General features: G+C 37.3%; 1 protein-coding gene across 1 annotated transcript; it reads left to right on the top strand.

The window, feature by feature from the left end:
• Nucleotides 1–4,283: 4,283 nt before the first annotated feature.
• Nucleotides 4,284–5,893, top strand: LOC110722887 (acyl-acyl carrier protein thioesterase ATL3, chloroplastic-like). The gene is made up of 4 exons (XM_021902177.1): nt 4,284–4,315; nt 4,669–4,732; nt 5,548–5,643; nt 5,732–5,893. The coding sequence occupies exons 1-4, from the start codon at nt 4,284–4,286 to the stop codon at nt 5,891–5,893; spliced, it is 354 nt and encodes a 117-aa protein (XP_021757869.1).
• Nucleotides 5,894–22,795: the final 16,902 nt, after the last annotated feature.

The raw sequence follows: 22,795 nt of genomic DNA, 5'->3' as shown, positions 1-22,795 counted from the left end.
AAAAATAATGAATTATTTTTATTTTTTTTTGTAATTTCCACATTTTCAATACCTTGACTTTTATATGGGCCGAATATGGATCAACTCAGATCACTTCGGCCAGCTTGGATTGAGGCCCGCAATAATCATGTGTTGCGACCTTGCGTAATGCTAGGACTTTTGCAACTCATCATGCTGTCATGCAACTTATGCAAGAGTTGTACTTTTGTCATCCTTTTGTATAGACTAAATAAAAGCTCATGCGATGCACGATTTTCCATACATATATCTCAAGAAAAGATATTTTCTATACACTCTAAGTTTTTTTTTTGTTTTATAAATTTGATTTATTTTACAATTTAATAATTTCAGACAAAAAAAAAACAAAAACAAATAATAATTTAATTAAAATGATATTGCCAATTACAAAAGTATAATTTTTTAATGTAAATTATAATGCGACTTAATTTATTGTTGTATTTTATTCGTTGTTGTTAGTTAGGTGACAATAATATGATATCTTTAAAAAAAATGAAAATATGATATTTCATTGATTACATATTAGGATAAAATCTTTAATGTGAAAAGATAATAATTTTTTATTTTTAAAAAAATTTAATCCTAAATCATTATTAGTTGCTTTTTACACTTGAAATTAAACTCTCAAATCTATGTATAATTTGTATATATCTTGTGATCTCTTGATCTATAACAAATTATCTGTCTTTTCAAATTTTTAGACATAAAATGTTTAAAGAAGGTAAAGTTTTTTATTGCATTGTAAGTTTTAAATTTTATTTATGAAAAAACATCTTATTAATCGGGTATTTAGATAAAACCATTAATTTCATAAGATAATTTTTATTTTTTTAATAATATAAATCCTAATATCCCACGGTTTTTTATACATAAAATCTCATAAAAATAATTTTTGTAATTATCATACTCATAATATTTTTGAACATTAAAATAATAGTTATTAGATGTAATATTTCGATGTTAAAAAATTGTATTAGAAAAAAATTTCGATAGGATCAACAACTTTTCACACCCAATATCTCTTCCATCTAATAAAAGGATAAATAGAACATGTTATCAAAAATAAAATTTATATAAAATTAATCTTTATAGTTTTATAAAATATAATTAAAATATTTACCAAAAAGTGAATAATTGTTGTGAAATTAATCTAAAAATTGTAATTATACAAAATTAAATCTATGCATTGGAATTTTCATCATCCCCAATTGCCCAAACAATAGTATTTTGGAAAATTGAATCATTATTTTTATTGTCGCTGACAATGCATGTGATATTGCTTCTTATTTGTGACGACTGAAAAGTATCTAATAGAGTAAATTTTTTCCTTCAATCAATTTTGAACAAAATTGTAGAATAAAGTTAAATTTAACTGAGGCATGAACGTAATCACCCTGTAATTAAAAATAAAAAATTAAGTTAATTTTATGACTTAACTAAGTTACATAAATCACAAAAAATTTGTTTAATCATAAAATTAATTGATAAAAACTAAAAGGTTCATTAAAAGGTTAAAAAAATAAACGATTTATAATGATATAATACCTCCTCATCCAATAGGATCATCAGGCGAGAAACTCACACTTTGATATTCTATAGATTTTTGCTCGAATATAATTCTCTAATTAAATTAGATCTGCATGTAAAAACAAAATTCAGTAAACAAAACATAAACATGTAATCATTAAGTATCCCAAATAAACACAATTTAAGCAATAATCACAAATATACATTTAAACATGGGTTTTTAAAAATTAGGCTAAGAATTACGTACCCAACCATTGATGACCTAATAAAACTGACACAAAATTAATGACACAAAATTTGCTTGGTTTGGTTTTGTATTGGTACGAAATTTTATTTTTTAACATAAAAACTATCAAAATTTATCTTATAATAGTAGGTATATAAATCCTATATCTAAAGATGATTATTTTAAAAGATAATTTTTAGTTTTTTTAAATAAATTAAATCCTAATAAATCAATATTCGTTGTTTTTACTTACGTGGAAAAATTCTTAAATCTCATTCGTCACTTTTGTTTAGGTGGCAAAAACTTTTTAATTCCAAAATAAAATAGAAATCTAATTTTTAATTGGTCGACAATATACCTTTGCTTATGTGGCACGCCGAATGCTCTCCAAAAATGCCTCCTTTATTTATATATATATATATTAGATTAGTTTAGATTAGTAAAATAAAATACTCGTATTTTTATCTCTATTCTATTGCACGCAAATAAAGCAATCAAAGCCGAAGCTTGCATAAACTACTTACTGCACATAAGTAGCCACCCTGGTTTTCCATCCCAACATCAAAGCCTAAGTATTCAACTTACGTAAACTCTTTTGTATAAATAAATAGATATAGTAAAATGAAGTTTGGACATTAATTAATCACAAAGTTTTCCGCCGTGGAACACTTAGCTCTTAACTGATTTGCTTTTACTATCCTAAGTTATTTTTTATTAATATACGGAAATACCTAGAAATTTCCTTTTATATAGGTTGGTTTAACGCGGATTAATGCTTTATAATTTTTCCATTCCAATAAGAATGCATCACGCATTTGTCTTGTTGACCGTTTTAAAAGAGTTGAATCAATTACTTCAGCATATGTTAAGCATGCAACTTTCTCTTTCTTATGACAATATCCACTTAATATATTTCTTTTTCATTATCCTCCTTTTATTAAAACTAGTTATTTTTGGGGAGCTCTTTTAGTGGTTGACAACATATGTAATATTTTTAGGAGTATAAATGTCCGCACACTAATTTAAGAGTTTTTTTTTTAAAAAAAAATAACTTTAATGAGGGAGAATAAGTAAATAAATATTTTAGAGGGTATAATTGTCCAAACACTATTCATAAGAGATAAATCATTAAATCACATAAGGAAATCTTAAAGCCAATTAACATCACATTAATAGGGGCATATAGATAAATAAACATTTTTAAGGATATAATTGTCCTTACACTATTTATAAGTGTTATCTCATACTTTTTAAAATGTAGGGATCATTAATCACTCATTTTTAAGGATATAATGGTCCCTTTATATTTTCAAAGTGCCCTAATTTTACCAACACATGACATTTGATAATGCAAAACATCGACAAATAAAAATTTAATAGTAGATTTAAAAAGTTAATATGCGAAAATAATATATTGATAGGATTCTAACAAATTATATACTAATATAACCATATATAGTCTTATGTATAAAGCACAAACATTAGCTAAAGTAATGTAAGTGAATAATGTAAAAATTATTCATAGTGGACATTAAAAACAACTGAAAGAAAAATAATACGAGTTATCCTACAATTAAATAAATTATTCTTAAACTCTGTGTAATTTCAAGTGAGACAATTATTTTGGAACGGAATAATAAATGTTTTCTCAATAAGAAACAATATACATTGACAATGTATTCGGCCAATAAATTAAAGATTTTTCATTGACTTATTTTTTAAAACCATATTTTTAAGTCGTAACCGAACGTGATAAAACATCATCACTTCGATAATTTATTTATTTCCTCCAATGATCTCTCGTCCTTTGATTTTCTTCATCTTCCTCTCACTTTCTCCCTCTAATATCTCTTTTTATTTGCTTACTTTACTAATAGACTATTATTTTTACTAATCACATGATAAAATGTTCTAATTATGGCTCGTTACTATATAATGTCACAAGCTATTGCAAACATTTCTCCATCATCCTCTTTTCTTTCACTCTTCATATATATTATCTAACTACGCACAATGATACTTATACCAAAAATGACTACACTACAAGCCCTTTCTAGCTTCATCACAGTCACACCAACGCATGTAATGTCACATGCAAAACCTAATTCCTTCAATTTTGTTGTCGTCAACCAATTTTTCTAGTAATCAACCTCTCTCCCTATCCCAATCGTCCGATTTTAGCCTCCGATGCTGCCACCACATCGTTCCTCACTTAGCCCTCAACAATGTTTACCCAATCAGTAATTCCTTTTCTTCTAGTTAATTACTTATATTTGTTCACCACATTCATAATTTAAGTTTTCCTTAATCTTAGCTTGTATATAACAAGAGATAAATTGGTGAAAGTCATAGTCTATACGGAGTAATATTAGTTATTTATGTTTTTGGACACTCTTAATAACAGTCTACTAATTGAATATTTCATGTGTATTCTTATTGCCAGGATGAGTGGGTTTCTAGAGATCGAACTCAAAGTACGGGACTATGAATTGATCAATATGGTGTTGTAACAATGCAGTCTATTCGAGTATTGTCAACTGGTACGTACATACTACTACGTTACAAAAACATGCATTTATGTTAGTTATATGGTAGGGTGTAAGTTAAATTTAATATTATTTTTTAACGTAAAATATGTGAAGTATATATTAAGTGTATTGATGACATGCATGTTCTGCTTTTAGCCTCTTTGGATTAAAAAAATAGGAATTTTTTTCTTTTTATTTTTTAAAGTGTACAACTTTACAATGATTTATCCTAATAAAAAGAAAAGGAAAGTGAGTCATTATTATTAAAATGTGACTATTTATGGAAATTGACACATCCATTGATGTTTATTAAATTATACACAGCACATCATGAGATATTAGAAAGCATTGGTCTGGATGCTAAAACAGTGGAGAGCAACGCGGTGCTTTAGCGTTGTCAAAACTTTCTCACACTTTCCTCGCACCACTTAAGGTACATATGCACATTTCGACCTTATTCATTGAATCATTATTGGCTGTTTATTTTGCATTATTGAGAGTAGAAAGTAAAGTACTTCCTTGTTTAGTTTTTAAGTGTACCTGTTTGACCGGCATAATTTTTTAGAAGTTTGGGTTGAATTTTTGTAATGATATGCATATGAGAGAAAGAGTTGTACTTGAAATAACGGAGGAATGAATATCATGTCAATGTTGGGATTGGTTATCATTGACAGACAACCCAAACTTAGGGTATGCTTCAACCTAAATACTCCATTTGTACATTATTGTTTAGACCGTTTTGACGCAGTAAATCTGTGTTACTCATTGTGAGAAACATTTTGTTCTCACAGTGGCAGTTTCGTAAATAAAATTACCATCATGACTAAAGTGGTACAATTTTATCATCCATTCGTAAATAAAATGTACCACCGTGACTAAAGTGGTACATTTTATTTATGAAACTGTCACTGTGAGAAACAAAAACGTTTCTCACAGTGAGTTACGGGGCGCCCTCGTTTGACGGTTTTAATATAGTATTTACTAGGTACAAAATAAAAGTATTGGTTATAATAGCTGAAATTTTTATAACAAATTATGTAAAATAATACCTGAATCTTGTAGAGAAATTTTCTAAGGTTTAAAATTCAAATGAGGTCAATTGACTCCATTATTATATTGTTATGGTGGCTCCGCCCCTTAACTCGTGTATGTAAATGATATTCAGTTATGACTTGCCCTTGGCCACCCGACGAAATTTTATAATAATACCTTACTGACGCACTTGCGTGCTTATTTCGTGTAATGCAGAGTGGAGACAAGTTTGTTCTAAAGGTGAAGGTCTCAGAATCCTCAGCTGCTCGTATATTCTTTGAGCATTATATCTACAAGTTGCCAAATAACGAGGTTTGATTTTTTCTTACTCTTTTACTAGCTGTTATTGTTGTTTAGCTTGCTAATTAACTAACAACTTCCACAACCTTTTGTATAACAGCCGATTCTAGAAGCAAAATCAGTTGTTGTTCTTCTTGGCAAAAATTACCGCCCTGTTCGTATGCCTACAGAGGTGAAATCCAAGTTAAGGCAGCTTATGATGCATCAAGAAGCGGCGCAACGCTTATTGATCATGCTATGTCTACTGCTCCCTCGCTGTTGAACGGTTGATGACCATTCCAAATGTTTGTGAAGCAACAGCAGGTAACTTAGAGCATGATTAGGAGCAATGTTAATCATGTATGTTGGACAATTTGTGTATTATAGAAGTCTGTAGTTCCGCAATTTGGAATGTCTTTTGTTAGGATGTGCGCTTGTGAATTGTGTGTAGTCAGGGTATGTTATATAAATGAACAATTGTTACTCTGTTTCTTCTAAGATAAATTTCTTAGTTTAACAAGCACATAAATGAATCAACACGAAACTTTAATCAATAATATCATAGATTAACTAAATGGTAAAATTAGAATTTAAAATTTGAAATTCCAAAAAGGATCTCTGAGATCAAGCCATAGTTCAATTAGATAATCACTTGAAATAGTATACATAGATTGTTGGAAGTATGACTAATAAATTTTAATATAAATTTTTATTTATTTCATATTTGTGGATATGCAAATAATAAATTTAACAGAAACTTTTGTGTGTGACTGGTCACACTGTGTGGCCAGCTAACACACAAGTAACAACCCCTGACCAAGTAACCCTTGACCAGCCGAGTAACCCCTGATCGACCTAATAACCCCTGACCGACCTAGTAACCCCTAACCAAGTAACACTACTAGAAATAGGTTGTTTTCCGACGGACTCAAATTCCGTTGGAAAATTCGAATTTTCCTACGAAATATGGTTCTGTAAGAAAAGTCCGTCGGAAAAAGCTGAGTTGCGACGGGAAATCCCTCGGAAATATTCCAACGGAAATTTTTTCCCTCGGAATTTACTAATTTCGACGGAATATTCCCTCGAAAAATTTCCTTCAGAAGCTGAAAATTCCGAGGGAAAAAAATCCGTCAGAACATAGTAATTTCCGAGGGATTTTAATTCCGTCGGAAAGTTCCGACGGAATTTAAAGCCTTTCCGACTGATTTTGACTTAAAAAAAAAAAAAAAAAACCTACAAAACCCGGAAACCCTACCCTTTTCATTTCTGTTCTCTCTCCTCTCTTCCGCCTCTTTTTTCTTTTTCTCCTCTCCTCTTCGTTCTCCTCCTTCCTTCGTTCTCCTCCTTCATCTCTCTGCCTCTTTTCTTTCTCTTTCCTGTCTTCCTCTCTCTCTCTCGCTTCTCTACTTCTGTTAGTTTCTTTTCTCTTCGCTTCATGGTCGTTGAAAACCACCGTCAAAGCACAACCACAATGCACCGTCGTCCACCATCGTTAAAACGAAGGTTTTTGGGTCAAATTCGACCATGAAAACCGTAGATCTAGAGTTTTCATAGTCGAATTTGGCCTTCTAAACCCAAATTTGAGGTTTTATGCAGTGGAATCAAGGTATGAATCTTTTTTTTTGTTGTTTTCGGATTTTCTGGATATTTGTGGGTTGTTTTTTCTATTTTTTCCGGAAAATTTTCAGCTTTTCTGATTTTCTAGATTTTCTGGAAATTTTCTGATTTTTTTGGAAATTTTCTGGAAATTTTCGGATTTTCTGGAGGTGGGCAATGGGTTACGGTGGTGTGGTGGGTTGGGGTGGTTGGTTACGGTGGTGGGTGGTTGGTTACGTGGCTAATGGGGTTCCGGTGGTGGGTGGGGTGATTGGTTACGGTGTAGGGTGGGTTAGGGAGTGGCTAATGGGGTTACGGTGGTAGGGTGGGGTGGGGTGATTGGTTACGGTGGTGGGTGGGTAAGGGGTGGCTAATGGGGTTACGGTGGTGGGTGGGGTGGTTGGTACGGTCGTGGGGTGGGTTACTGTTTTTTTTATTAAAATTTTCGACGGTAATTTCGTTGGAAGCATAGTTTTTCCGACGGAATATTCCGTCGGAAGTTTACTCGGAACCTTGCGACGGACTTTCCATTTAAGTAAAAATTGACTCCGACAGTTAAAAATCAGTCGGAAATTCCGTCGGAATGGACTTTTCCGACGGAATATCGCGAAATTCCTACAAAGTGTAATGCGACGGTGCTTATGGATGGAATTTCAGGGTTTTCTGAGGGATTTTTTCCGTCGTTGATTGGCTGTTTTCTAGTAGTGTAATAACCCCTGACCAACCAAGTAACTCCCGACCAAGTAACCCCTACTAACTGATAACCCCTTTTCATAAATTAATTTTAACTCTACTGTTTGAATATCAAATAAAGTTTAATTTCTGGAGAATAGAGGAATTGAGGAGAAGGAGAAGAACAAACCAACTCGAGAGTAGAACCAAAAACAATCATCAGGGGTTCGGTGGTGTTGTTGGCCGCTGCAGATGAACCGAAATTGGTGCAATTGGGGTCGTTGTGATGGTGCGAAGGTGCAGTGGTGGTCTGTTGCGGCGGTTCGGTGGTGTTGTTGGCGGCTGCAGCTACAACTAGGTGATTGTGTGGCTACCGATGCTGCAGCAGCAACGGTTCGGTGGTGTTGTTGGAGTGCGTGGGTGAGTTGGGCGGCGATGGTGGAGTGCGGTTGTGGCGGTGGAGGAGGGTGGTGATTGGTTGTTGTTGCTGTTGTGATGAGTCGGGCTGAATCGAAACTAGGGGCTGGTTAGGTTGTTGGCTTGATTGATTGTGGTGGCTGAAGGATGCAGGGGTGAGAGGTGAGTTGTGGTGTAGGATTAAAAAAAAACAAAATTATGGCTGGCCACACTAAAGTTTGTCTAAATTTAAATCTAAATTTCAACTTAAGATATTTAGAAGTAGCTCGATAAACAAACTTATTTTATTTATATGTGTGATAAAGCATCATTGTCCAAAAATCGAATTTGTACGTTCTGTATTATTCATAGAGACTCTTAGCAATTCAATTGATCTCCACTAATACATAACTCTTTCTTCTAAGTGTCCTACAATGAAATAGATTGATGAACACTATTGATCAATCTATTTCATTGATCTCCACTAATACATAAGTCTTTCTCCTAACTCTTTAGCTTTCCTTTTCTCTCTCCTTCGATTTCCTTCTCCATCACTGCGCCGCAAGCAACGCCATCGATGGCTAGGGTTTTCTGAAACAAGTTTCATTCAAATTATCTCCTGTTTCATTCAGTTTTTGTGAAGTTTCACAATTAATCATGCTTTTCCTTTTCATTATTTGTAACTTGATGTTTAAATTTCAATTTATACAGATTTATTGATTTTTTTTGTGCTACTTTGTAGAGGATTGCGATTAAAGGGTGAGGTACTCCTTAAATCATCGAGGCTCAATTGAAATGACGTACTCCTTGATGTTTAATTCTTGTTTCTGTTTAACTTTTAGGATTTTATATTGAAGTGTGCGAATTTTACTTCGATTCAAATTATAAGTACTTAAATTTTAAATTTTACTTTGATTCTTTTTTAGATTCAATTTCTAGGGTTTATGTAATTGATTCTTTGTACGTTAGTATGCATTATTAAATTGTACGTTATGGAAGTGACTAAATGATATATGTTTGAATGCTTTGTTGTGCGGATTTGGTGCCCTTTTTTGTTTGTAATGGTTTTGTGAGTATAGTAGTATCTAATGTGATTTTGAAAATAAATTTGGATGTAAATTTATGTGATTATGAAAATAATTTATGTGATTTTGGTGCCCTTTTTTGTTTGTTGTTTTTGAGTTTCAGTTTGTATGTGATGTTTGATTTTAAGTTTGATTTTGTCCCTTTTGTTCGATGATTATTGTAATTTTTTGATTCTTAGAAACCTCTTTTTAATTTTTCTAGTAATTTTGATATCTTGTTCGATGATGGCAGGAGGTGGATCAACAAGCAGCAACCCACCCAAGCAGAGGAAGAGAGTTGAATCTGAGTCTCCCGTGCTTTCTCTCGCTGGTATTTTTCTCCCTATATCTAAACCTAGGTTTTACTTTTTTTTATTTTTGATTCATGTTTTTCAGCTATTAGTGTTGTTTAACCCTAATTTTTTTTTCAGGTTTTTAACCTTGTGTATTCAATACATCGCTGTTTAGATTATCATAACGATAATAACATTTTTGGAATTTCCCGGTAGTGTTATCAATCCCGTGGTGCAGTTTTTTCTGAACACTAGTATCTTATAACAGTTTTTCAAATGCCTAAATGTCACTGCTGATCAGAAGAAAATCTTTAAGAAGGCATTTCATGGGTATTATGATGTTGTTGCAGAAGTTCTGCATACTGAGCATGTTGTAAGTCTCCATACCTGTCCACCCCCTCTATTTTATCTGTTTTCCATTCAGCTTCACTTTTATGTGTGTTCTTCATAGTATTTGCGCTGAGGTTTCATTGTCCGTGCAAAATTATTTCGATGCTGTATCTATTGTGTGCTCTTATCATTGGCTTATTCACATTTTTTTTTTGTACTGAGAAGCTAGAGGGCATAGTATATCACTATCATATTGTGCTTTGAAGCGCATATTGTACTCCCTCTATTCTGCATATAATGTTCTAATGACCTGTTCCAAGTCAAAGTGTGGTTAGATTCCTGTAAAATATGGCGATTTCATATGCTGTATGCCTGTATCTTATGTCAAAATTTTCTTATAGAATTTTGAAATACTATTTTAGGATAAAAACATTTTGCATAAGTTAAGAGAATTTCTTCATTATAATTCTGTCTTGAAGGCCACAAAATGTCAAGTGGGAATGATTACAAGGGAGTAAGAAAATAGCATTTTCTCTTTTTGTATCTTTCATAATTGTCAGCCAATTTGAGTATCTAATGTACCTGAGTTCGGGCAATATGTAAGTTTTCTCGAATTAGTTCAGCCAGATCTGCTTGTGTGAACCACGATGTCAAATAGTATGTAATTTATTTTATACAAAAACTTTACGCCTTAGTGTAAACCTGAAAACACAAGTTTACCAATTAAGGTGGCTCATTAAAATATGTGCACATGGTGGATGCCATTGTGTTTCAGATCAAGGGTTAGGAACTTAATATCCAAATTTTGTGCTTATTGTTATGTAAACTGACATGTGCGGTTGTGAAATTGTGTTGATATAAGAAACACCTTTGGAGTATTTGTATCAATCATGATTGTCAGTCAATTTAAGTATCGATGTACATGACTCTATGTTAATTGTTAGTTATCCTGAAATAGTTCAAACCTGATCATCCTGCTTGTGCCAAGATGTCAAGCAATTTGTTTACTTTACACAAAAAGTTTATGCCTGGGTGTAAACCTGAAAATTTGAGGCTTCCAATTAAGGTGGCTCATTAAAATGTGTGCACATCTTATATGCTGTGAAGTGGTGGATGCTATTGCGTTTCAGATCAAGGGTTAATGAACTCAATATTTCTGTTTTTGTTGGAATAGGCTGCATGTGCCAGACAACCAGGTTTCCCTATACTGCCTCTAAGGGAACTTCTTAAGAGGCATTGAATATTGTTGATGTTGATGCTGTGTAACTTGATCCCAGCCTTTGTAGCTGTAGCCTGTAGGGTTTACTAAGTTTTTAGTGTGTAGCTTTAGTATTTGTTTTAAAAAAATAACTTACCCTTTGAAGCTACATATAACAATGGTGAGACTATCAATGTCTCACACTCTCACAGTGCACTTAGTATACTTATATTAGCTACAAATGTACTCATAGCATTGTAGGACATAAGTGGCCGGGGCGAATTTGGTGGATACTGGATACCTGTCTTGCATATGCACTACTTAGTATTGTAGCATTATAGAGTGACTTGCTTTATTTAAGCTATCATTATCTCATTATATGAATAGTTTTTTTTATTTAAAGATGAAACGCTTTGATTTTTACTCTATTTTAACACTCTACTCTCTTTAACATTAGTGATTAATAGTTAAAGAGAAGCATTGTGATGTGGGATTTTGTTGAGTTCTTCTCAATGTATATTTTCAAAATATCTTTTTTTTTGGTGTAAATTTTACACAATTAAATTGTAAGGATATTAGTGGTTGAAGCTATACACTAGCAAATGTGAAGACAGAAGTGTTTAATTTGTAAAAACAGATTAAGTACTCCGTACATTTTATCAATGAAAAATGTAATTCTTAGGAATTTGTTGTGCTCCTTGTTCAAGCTGACTGATAGTGAGGTGCACTATTCCCAAAGGTGCCAAGAACATAGTCTTGTTGTATTTGCCCATGCACTTATAAATCTGGTGTTAAATGAAACCCTGCACCTAGCAAGTTGACATTTTGTCCTTTCTTGTGTATTATACAGGTGCTTCTTGTAAATTCAGCAGCAAAGGACTTTTGGCATTGTTTTGATGACTGAAGCAAAGGAAGTCAAGCCATCTGGTGACTGGTGATGACATTTCTGGGTCAGTGGACAATACAAATTCGTAAGCTACAAATTCACTTCGTTTACTGGGCCGGCTGTTTAGAGGAATCAGCCGCCCAGACCTCTTTTCTTTTCTCATCTTTGTTTGACGACTGTTTCTGTCGTCCTTCTCTTTTGTCGAACCTTTTCCCGTCCGACTGTTTTATCGTACACAGATCAGTTGCCTGTATATAAGCTTCTGCTTCAATCAAGGCCTCTTGAAGAGTCGCCACCCTTTTTCGAACCAAATCAAATTTGAAGGTAGACCCGTCTTTGAGACCCCTAAAAAAGTCGGTATAAGCTACCTCATCCGGTAACCCTTGAATCTGTATTCTCATCAGGTTGAACCGCCTGATGTAAGAATGAAGCCCCTCCTTCTCGCCCTGCTGAATTGTTCCCAAATCAAGGGTCGTTTTCTTCGCAGGGATGTTCATGGCGAAGTTGGAGGCAAACAAGTAAGCAAGCGTCCTGAAGCTGTTTACACAACCAGTCGGCAGGTTGCCGAACCATTGCTGTGCGATTCCCTTGAGAGTCGCTGGGAAACACTTGCACCAAGTCGGATCATCCAACCCTTGAAGGTACATCAGGTTGGTGAATGCCATCAGATGGTCTTCTGGGTTAGTAGTGCCGTCATAGGCGCCTACTAGTACATTTTTTACTTTGGCCGGCTGAGCGGCTTCAGTAATTTCCTTGGAGAAGGCCGACGGCTATTCACCAAGTCTAAGCAACCGTAGCTGCCAGTCCATAGGTTGGACGTTTTTTGCTGCAGGTCCACCAAATGGAGGTGGCTGCATAAAATACTGTTGCGGCACAAATGGTAAGTTTGGTACCGCCTGGGCACTATGAAAGACGGACTGACGGGAGGTGCCGCCTGACTGACTCTCATGGTACGACTGAGTATGCCTAATCGAGGCATTTCGCAAACTGTCTTGAAAGTTTGAAGTAGAAGCCGACTCTGACAATCGGTCACTCTTCTTCTGCTCTAGCAGTAGCCGAGCATCTGTGAATGTTTGCTTTGACCCATCCGCCTGAATATGACGAACCGGTTTCCTATTTCCTGTAGGATAACGGAATTTTGTGAAATCAAGGGCAGGTGGCTCTCGCTTCCTAGATTTAGGATGAGGAGTCGCCTCTCGCCCTTGAACTGGCTTCCTCTTCAATGAAGTGGAAGGTTTCTTGGCCGACTGCTCCTTGACTGAAGCAGGCGGCTTCTTGTTGATCAACTCTTGAATCTCTCCCTTGAAGTCCCTCATGAAGGTCATGAGTTCGTTTCTTGTGATGGGAGCAGACCCATCAGTCGGCTGTTGCCGAGCAGGCGGTGCGCCTGCTGGCCCGCTTCCTGTTTGAAGATGCTCCCTTTCCCTCCTTTCGGTATGACGGGTACGTCGGGCCCTTAGGGTCCCGTCTGGAGCTGTATGAGTTTCAACTTCAAATTCACTTTCGGTGTCATGGTCCGACTGAACTTGAGGGTCGTTTAGAGGACGCCTCTTTTCAGGAGTCGGTACAGACTTGGATGCCATCTCTGAAGTACTCTCCCCACAGACGACGCCAAATGTTTCGGGGTTTTCTGATGTCCTGCGGGAGAGTTACAATTCCGAGACTGGAACCGGACGCCTGTACCTGCAAAATAACGGAGACTCCTGAGAGCTCCGCCTCCAACGGTCAAGTTAGTACCTGATTAAGGAGTAATTAATACGGAAATTAAAGTAATAAGATCTCTCTAGGTGAGAGTGTTTAATGTAGGTAATCTGCTTTGTTAGCGAGATTAGCCGGTTATTAGTGTGTTCCGTAATGTTTCTGTTCTTCTCTGTTCTTCAAGTGAGATTAATTGCTTGATCCCCTTTAATGAGGATTAATTAAGTATTTATAGTCTTGAGAAGCGTGCCACTCTCTAGGTTTAGGGTAAACCTAGGGCTGACCGGGCCTCTAAACAGGATTGGGCCTTGTTGGCCGGTTTTCCCATTTGGCATGGGTGGACACGTGGCGTGTCTCAATTGGTCCGTAGAGGACGTATCTGTGATTGACACGTGGCAGGCTTCTATTGGCCTACGTGAAGGACACGTGGCAGAACCTGGTTGGTCCACTTGTCAGACGGTGATTGGTAGATAAAAATCCCCTAATCACCATCCACTGCATACAACAAAAAACAGAAGATGAAATACAATAACAACAAATAAAACTTAATTAAAAGACAACGATAAATATAATAAAAGACATACCGCTTCCGTGGCAGTAGGCGGTGGCACATAATCATCATCGCTGTGGTCGAGATCAGCGATCAACCTCGGGTGCGAATACCGGTTGAACCATTCCATGTAGTAATGGTCACACATGGGAGTAACCCCAGAGGGCGGCCGCTGCAACTCCGCTGTCCATAATCGAGCCACCATCGGAAACTGGTCCCACGTCCCGGTCATGATATCCGGCCATTCCACGACGTACTCCCTCGACGATGCAGGTCGGACCGCCTTCATCGGGCACGCCGGGGGAGGAGGGACAACTTGGACAAATCCAAGCTGGCGAAGACAACGCTGGGGCATGTACGCTTCGACGATGTCACGATACTGAATGAGTCCCGTGTACAGGGTCCTGGGTACCCTAACACTAGGGTTCGGGCCGAAAGGCATCCAGTTCATCTGTACAATTACAACATATAAAATATAATAACATGAATATAATATGTGCAAATAATAAAATGTAGACTCTATAAATAAACGTTACCTCTAAGGGGGACAGCCTGTCCAGCAATAACCGTATCGATCGGAGGCGGTCAACGGACTTCTTCTCCGAGCGCGGACTCCACGCACAAGCACGCGGCATCCCCTCATCAATAGGAACTGGGTCATGATGTGGTCGCAATGCAGGAAAGTACTCGTATATCCAAGTCTGCAATAGAGTCAGACACCCAGTGATACCTGTCGCGTCAGCCCGACTCGCAAATCCTAGTTGGCGATACAAATACGCCAACGTAGCCGATCCCCAGGAAAACTGGCCTACACTGTCGGGGTCACACGCATCTACGATGTCGCGTGGCCTTAGCTTGTTTCCGCCGCTCTTATCCGGAAACAAGGTACATCCGAGGAGTAGAAAAACATAAGCACTCAGCTGTGCGTCGGGCGTCCTACGTGCACTCGGGTACAAACACCGCTGCAACACAGATGCGATCTTCACACCTCCGTGTTCCCAAACACCTAGCGCCTCGGTGTACAGTGCAGCCCTGTCCACCGCCAACAACTCCGCCAGCGAATCTGCCTGATCCGCATCAGCCACAGCACAAAGTCGTTTACCCTCAACACGAATCCCCAGAATGGCCTCGACGTCATGTAACATGATCGTCATCTCACCAAACGGAAGGTGAAAAGAGTTTGTATCCGGTTGCCATCGCTCAATGAAAGCCGTGATCAGCGTACTGTCAATCTTATCGTGCATGGTGGCAGGAACGTGCTTCACCCCAGTGCCCTCCAGTCGCTCGAACATCTCGCTCTCCGCCGGCCAGGCCTCAGCCCATGTACGCAAAAAACTACAAGTCTTTTCCCGGGTATGACATTTCAACAACCCCGTAACTGAAGGCCTCTCCTGGTCCTCCCAAATACGAGCAGCTATGTGTCCTAGAAAGCTAGGAATCACACTCCCGTCAACAGGCCCACCGGGCACCTCACTCCTAACAACCCAAGAATCATTACCCGCCCTCGACCGTTTCCTGCTTGCCCCAGAGACAGTGGACGCAGATGATGTGCCAGATCTACTAACAAACCTACCACCCCTACCCTTACGCACCTCCACCATATGCGTCTCGTACATGTCATCAACCCTCTGACTGAATGGACCGTAATCATCAGACGGTCCACTGCCATCGTCCACATCCTCATCCTCATCTGCGCCCTCCTCCTGCTCCTCCTCCTGGTCACCCTCCTCAGCATCATCATCATCATCGTCATCGTCATCCTCATCCCGACGGTGGATCCGTTCTCTACGAACTGAGGCCGAAATACCACGGGATCTGACATGTCTATGCCCCGACCTCTCCACTGAATAACTTCTACTAAGAAGCTCTATATTCTTCCCCCTACCATGACGACCCTACACAAAATTTTAAAATATATAAACATACAAAAATTTATACGATAAATAATCATCATCGCAAATCAAATACACTAAAAACAAACAAATAATAGTAAACAAAATATAAACGTAGAAAAAATACAACGAAATTAAAAAAATTTATAAAAATAAACAACAAAATATAAAAACAATTCAAAATTATATTACAAAAAAAAAAAAAAAAAAAAATTTAAAAACAATTTTTTAAAAAAATTAAAAAAAAAAAATGGGGGGGGGGCGCCCTGGCTGGACGCCCAGCCGGCGGTGGTGGCGCCAGATGCAGACGCCGCCACCAGTTGGCTGGCGTTTGGGCTGGACGCCACAGCCACGGCTGCGGCGCTTAGACTAAACGCCACAACCGTGGCGGTGGCGTCCAGCCAAGGCGCCAGCCAACTGGTGGCGGCGTCTGCATCTGGCGCCACCACCGCCGGCTGGGCGTCCAGCCAGGGCGCCCCACCGCGTTCACGGCGGTTTTCCCCTTTTTTTTTTTTTTAAACAAAATATACCTTTCCACCTTGGGACATCCTTCCCTCCGCCGCCGCCGCCACTTCCTTGCCTTGCCGCCTCGACATTGCCGTTATTTTGAATTTTTTTTTTTTTAGAGAGGTTGAAAGAAGATGAGTGATGAGAGTGTGAGTGATGAGAGTGTGAGTGTTTTATTTTTTAAGGTCAAGGGCAATTTTGGGAAACCAAGTGAATTTTGTGGGCTTTATGTAGTAATTTGTGGGCGATGTTTAACAAATCCCTAAAATTTTCATATCTTACTAGTTACTACACATGCAGTCTACGCATCTACACATAAGTAGAGAATGAAGAATACTTGCAACAAAATTGCTTATACTGCAATCCTTTTTCAGCTTCACGTCATAGCCATGCATGTAACGTCACATGCAAATATGCAAGGCCTTATTACGTCAATTTAATTAATACTTTCTCATGTATTGTAGGGTGTACATATTCAGAAAAAATGACGTATAATAAAATGAGATAAAGTTTAATTAGGACATTAATTAGCAGAGACAGATCTTGGCTAAAAATATTAGAGGGGCCGAGATTTAAATCTTTTACCTTTCGCTCAAAATTAATCACTATGTCCTAATATTTTATAAGTAAAATAAGGTTATTTAAGTTCATTAACTAATTAATTACAATAATTTACCGAGGCCGGGTCCCAAATGGCCCCGGTGGAAGGTCCCCTCTGTTAATTAGCCACATTGTTTTCCACCTAATAAATAAACTTTTGGTCAATTAATTATCTTGGAGGAATTTACACAAGGGATTAATTGATTGATAAGCTTTATTTGTTATTTTTTAATAATTTAACTATTTTAGGAAAATATCTTTACCTGAAAAAATAATTGTTACAACTCACGCGATAATACATCGATAACATTTTCCGGCCCAATACATTTAAAAAAAAATAATTAATCAAAATTTCTGATTCCACAAAAAAGATGAACAATTGGTGTTATATGGGAAACTAATACGAACCATTGAATTAATCCGCTACTCCCTCTTTCTTATTTATTCTCTCGAGGCTAAGCTAGGGCTTACCAGGGTTTTTGCTTCGTGGAGTGTCTTTCTTCCTTCTGGATATAAGAGGTGAGATTTTCTGACGATTGATTTGCTGAAAAATCTTTGCATAAGTATTGGTTTTTGGTCCGCGAGACTGATTGGCTGGATTGATTTCCAAGATGGAAAATGGCTTAACCCTGACAGAAGAGGAGGAGGAAATTATATACTGCGAAGATGAAGAGACGGAAACGATATCAAAACAACTTAGGCTTTGCCTTGTTGGAATGCTTCTGACCTTGACCCTGTTCGAGGCGATGCAGAACACGTTGAGGATCGCTTGGAGGTTGATGAAAGGGGTTGTTGTTCGTGAAATTGAGAACAAATTATTTATCTTTCAATTCTTTTCTATTACTGATAAAATCAAAGTGCTATTGAAGAAGATTGAGGAAGGAGTTCAGCCATTAGAAATCTCCTTTGATACGATAAGAATGTCGGTCAAAGCTGAAGATGTGCCTCTAAATAAACGCACTAAGTCTATTTACAAAGTCTCAGTGGCCTCAAGTATTGGTAGATTTATTGAATTGATGAGTCTGATCCGATAGGGTGGAGCAAGTTTATGCGGTTCAGGGTGGATTTGAAGTTGGATAAACTGCTTAGGAGACGTATGCGAATTGCTACCTCGAATGGAAGTAAACTCATAAAATTCTCTTATGAGAAGCTGATGGATGCATTAAACCAGTATATGTCAACAACGTATGAAATATGATGACGTGACCCCTGTTTCTGAATTACTTTATGGGATGTGACTGAGAGCTTCACCTATGAGAAAGAGGAGAACTGTTGACCATAAAAAAGAAGAGGAGTTAAAGATGTGCCAAGAGTTCACAGGGAGTCTACGAGAAAGTAAGGCCAAGTTAAAACTAAACTTTGACAGGGGCGAATAAGGGGAAATTCCCTGTTTTTGTTTCTCATGGGGGCATTTTCGTAAATAAATCAACTAATTTTTTCATTATTGTGGGCTCCACAATTGAATAAAATTGAATAAAATTGTTGGTTTATTTACAAAAATGTTTTCACTATGAGAAAATGGGGCTCCCTCGCGAATAAGGCAGGCAGTGGTGGAGTTGCTTTAATCAAAGGGGCTGCTATGGTTTATGATAATCCTGTGGCAAAAGAAGGATAGGAGACTGGTGAAGTTTTTGCAGATGATGATATTGATATGTAAGAGAGCAATTCCAGATTCTTGAAAAGACGGAGATTGGAGAGAATGTCAACTAATATGGCCTCATCGGCTGGGAAAAATAATGAACCTATTTTTGATACTCATATGTAAGACAATCCTAATGACTCGAGTTTTGTAGCTATTCCTTTGTCGAGTGGTGGTAATTTGATCTCTAATATCAATGAAATAATGGCGGAGATTGGTGATGACCAATCCCGCCGATCCTAATAAGCTACAACTGTCGAGGGCTTGGCAACCCTCGAGCAGTTGGTAGGCTCCGAAAGTTGCTGAATACAGAGGGTCCGGAGATTTTTTTAATGGAGACTAAATTAGGTGTTCGAATAATTAATAGAGTTAAAGATCGTCTTTCTTATTAGTTTGGCCATTTTGTGGATTCGGAGGGTAGGTCGGGTGGTCTTGGTTTACTAAGGTCTGATAATGTTGATGTTGTGGTGCTGTCATCCTCTTCCCATCATATCGACTATACTGTTCGAGACTTATTTAATAATGAGATTTGGAGGCTCACGGGATTTTATGGGTGGGCTTACAACACCCAAAAATTTCTTTACTAGGAGCTTTTGAGAAATTTGTATAGTATGTCTGACTTGCCATGGTTGGTTGTTGGTGACTTCAATCAAATTCTTTTTGAAGCTGAAAAGAAGGGTGGTGCCCCTCGGGCACAGCGTGAGATGGATGATTTTCGGGAGGCGCTAGATTACTATGGTTTGCAAGATCTAGGGTACAATGGAGAATTATTTACGTGGTGGAATAAGCAGGCTGATCCGGATGGTATTTGTGAGCGTCTTGACATAGCGGTTGCGTCTGTTGATTGGATTACTTCAATCTCACATGTTGCTGTTTTTAGCCTTCCAAGAGACAGGTCTGACCATGTTCCTGTTAAAATTACAAATGTTGTAGGGATCGGAAGAGGTCACTACGACACTCAAAGAATCACCAACTTAAGACAACCAACCAAATATCCAAACCAATCAATCCAAAATATCACACAACACGAATATGAAATATGGACAGCAATATTTCACTCACAAAGCATCAATAATAAGCGGAATAAAATACAAGTAACACACACGAATTATACGTGGAAAACCCCTTCGATGCGAAGGATAAAAACCACGGGACCTCTTGAGGAGTCCACCCTTAATATTCTCTTATTGATAATAAAATTGAGGGTAAAATGAACCCAATATAGTTCACAACAATTCACAACCCACCAACAACAATAAACAATAAGAGATCAAAAATTAGAGAGCAAAAGAGTAGAATTCACCCAAAAAACAGCAGTTCCGTCCAGAGACGACTGCGACCAAAATAGAGCTCAAAACAACGATCCAGCCGTCCAAAATGAAGCCCTTGATGTCTGGAACAAGCTTCCAAAATTTGAGCACGATCTAACGGTGAAAACTCTGAAAAAAAACCAGTTTTTGAAGGCTTCCCAGAAAAACTCCGAAGTTGAAAGCTCTTGTAAAAGAACTCTAACTCTCTCTCTATTTTTTTGTGTGTATGCTCAGCTGCTAGCTGCCTCACTTGGTCACTTGTTTACCACAAGATTTTCCATCTAAAACTTCCAAGAGAAGCCACAAAAGTCATCCCCAAAAGCTTCTAGAAGAAGCCACAACTAAAGTCCCTAAATTAGACTTAATTCAAGCTAGTAAAATGTAATAAAAATGGACCAAGTAAATGGACCAAAACAAGATACATTTTACTTCAATTGGGCTGGACCCATAACAAATGCCCCTTCTGGTGGGGGTGAAAAGAAGAAATTTAGGTTTGAAGATATGTGGCTTACATCTCCGGGGTGTGAGAGAGTTATCAGGATGCATGGTGTAAAGATAGCGAGCTGGTTAATGCAGCAGATGTCATTGTGAAGATTAAAGAATGTGTTACAGCTCTTTAGAAGTGGTACTAGGAGGAGTTTGGGCATATACAGACGAAAATTAAAAAAAGGCAAGAGAAAGATTGGCCTACTTAGACAATTGTGCTCCAACTGAGAGAGTAGTGGAGGTAAGAAAAAGAGTGTCAAACAATCTTGATGATTTGCTGCATTTAGAAGAAATAATGTGGAGACAGAGGTCGAGGATATTGAGCCTAAGTGACGGAGATCAGAATACAAATTCTTTTCATATCAAGGCATCCAGAAGGAGAAAGAGGAATTTTATCAAAGGTGTTTATGATGAGAAAATTGGTGTGGAAGACTAATCCGGATGAAGTGCAGAGTGTAGCGCAGGGATACTTCCAGAATTTATTCACCTCAATACGACCTGAGTTTTATGAAGAAAACTATTGCTGGCGTTCAGGGAGAGTGACAGAAGAAATGAATGAATGTCTCATCCGATCTTTTTGATCCGGGTGAGGTTTATACTGCACTTTTCCAGATGCATCCAAGTAAAGCTCCTGGTCCAGATGGAATGAATGCAAATATTTTTCAAAAGCACCAGCATATAGTTGGGAAGGATGTGTTAGAGTATGTCATCTCTATGCTGAATGGTACGTCTGATTTGTCGTGAGTTAATAATACCCATATTGTTTGTATTTCAAAAATTAAAAATCCCACTGCTATGAAAGAATATAGGCCTATTAGCCTTTGCAATGTGATATATAATATAGCCTCAAAAATGTTGGCAAATAGACTGAAGTTAATTTTGCCAGATGTTATATCTTTGAATCAAAGTGCCTTCACTCCGAGAAGGTTGATCACAGATAATACATTGATCGCATTTGAGATGTTCCATTATATGAACAGTTTGAATTCAGGAAATAATGGAAATATGGCTGTCAATCTTGACATGAGCAAGGCATACGATAGGGTCTAGTGGATTTTTTTGGAGAAAGTTTATGTTGACTATGGGCTTTCATGCTGATTGGGTTCTTATGGTTATGAGCTGCGTTTCTACAGTCTCACACACGATTGTAGTAAATGGAGAGGCATCGAGTGCATTTGTTCTGGAGAGGGGCCTCCGCCAAGGTGACCCCATATCATCAGTGGCCGACTTGGGCTTAGACCTGGTGGGTCAAGTGACTCACCAGGCCCAAAAAAAATTTTAAGTTATTTTTTTTTAAAAAAAAAAAAAAAAAAAAAAAAAAAAAAAAAAAAAAAAAAAACTAAAATCAGTTTTCCCCAAATGACCAAATCACGAATGATTTCAAGCCCTAGCCTTCTTCAGTTCTTCTCTTCGCCAATTCGCCTCTTCCTTTTAATCCTTCATCAATCATCTCCAAACTCCAATTCGCCTCTTCGCTAGTTCGCTTCGTCTTCCTCTTCGCATAATTTCAGGTTAGTAGATGCATCTTTCGGCTTTTTTTTTGTTTATTTATTTATTTAATTGTTGATATTACTTGTTAGTTATGAATTAGTAATACTAAATTTGAACCCTAAATCCCTAATTGTTCAATAATCAACTCAATTTCAGAGAATTTTGCATTATTTGAAATTCTGAATTGTGAATTTGTGAAATGTTTGACACTTTGACAGTGCTCTTCGCGACTTCGCTAGCTTGCTCACGCCTCCAGTGCTGGTTGTGCTGCTGGCCTGCTGGCTGCTGCTCGCCTGCTGCCCTGCTCCACTGCTCCACTACTCTGTGCTCTGTCCTCTTTTGCTCACCGTTCTTCGCTTCGTCGCTTCTTCTAAAGTCTAATCTCCTATTCTCATTTTGCTAGTAAGTTGATTTCTAATTTTTAGTTTAAAATTCTAATCTTCAATTTAATTCAGTCTAATTAGTTTATTATATTAAACTTTGGTTGATTTTGTTGTTGTTTGTTTGGTAAACTTTGAACCTTTTGTTAATGTTGTTGGGTTTTTGTCTTTTTGATGAAATTTGAACCTTTTTGACC

This window comes from Chenopodium quinoa, unplaced genomic scaffold, assembly GCF_001683475.1.
Source record: "Chenopodium quinoa cultivar QQ74 unplaced genomic scaffold, ASM168347v1, whole genome shotgun sequence".
In the NCBI taxonomy this organism is placed as follows: domain Eukaryota; kingdom Viridiplantae; phylum Streptophyta; class Magnoliopsida; order Caryophyllales; family Amaranthaceae; genus Chenopodium; species Chenopodium quinoa.
This window is presented reverse-complemented; position numbering and strand designations above follow the sequence as displayed.

Coding starts and splice junctions, on each gene's coding strand:
- LOC110722887 (XM_021902177.1), top strand. CDS start 4,284: ATGCAGTCTATTCGAGTATTGTCAACTGGTAC. Junction 4,316..4,668: donor CGAGTATTGTCAACTGGTAC/GTACATACTACT, acceptor ATGCTAAAACAG/TGGAGAGCAACGCGGTGCTT. Junction 5,644..5,731: donor ACAAGTTGCCAAATAACGAG/GTTTGATTTTTT, acceptor TTTGTATAACAG/CCGATTCTAGAAGCAAAATC.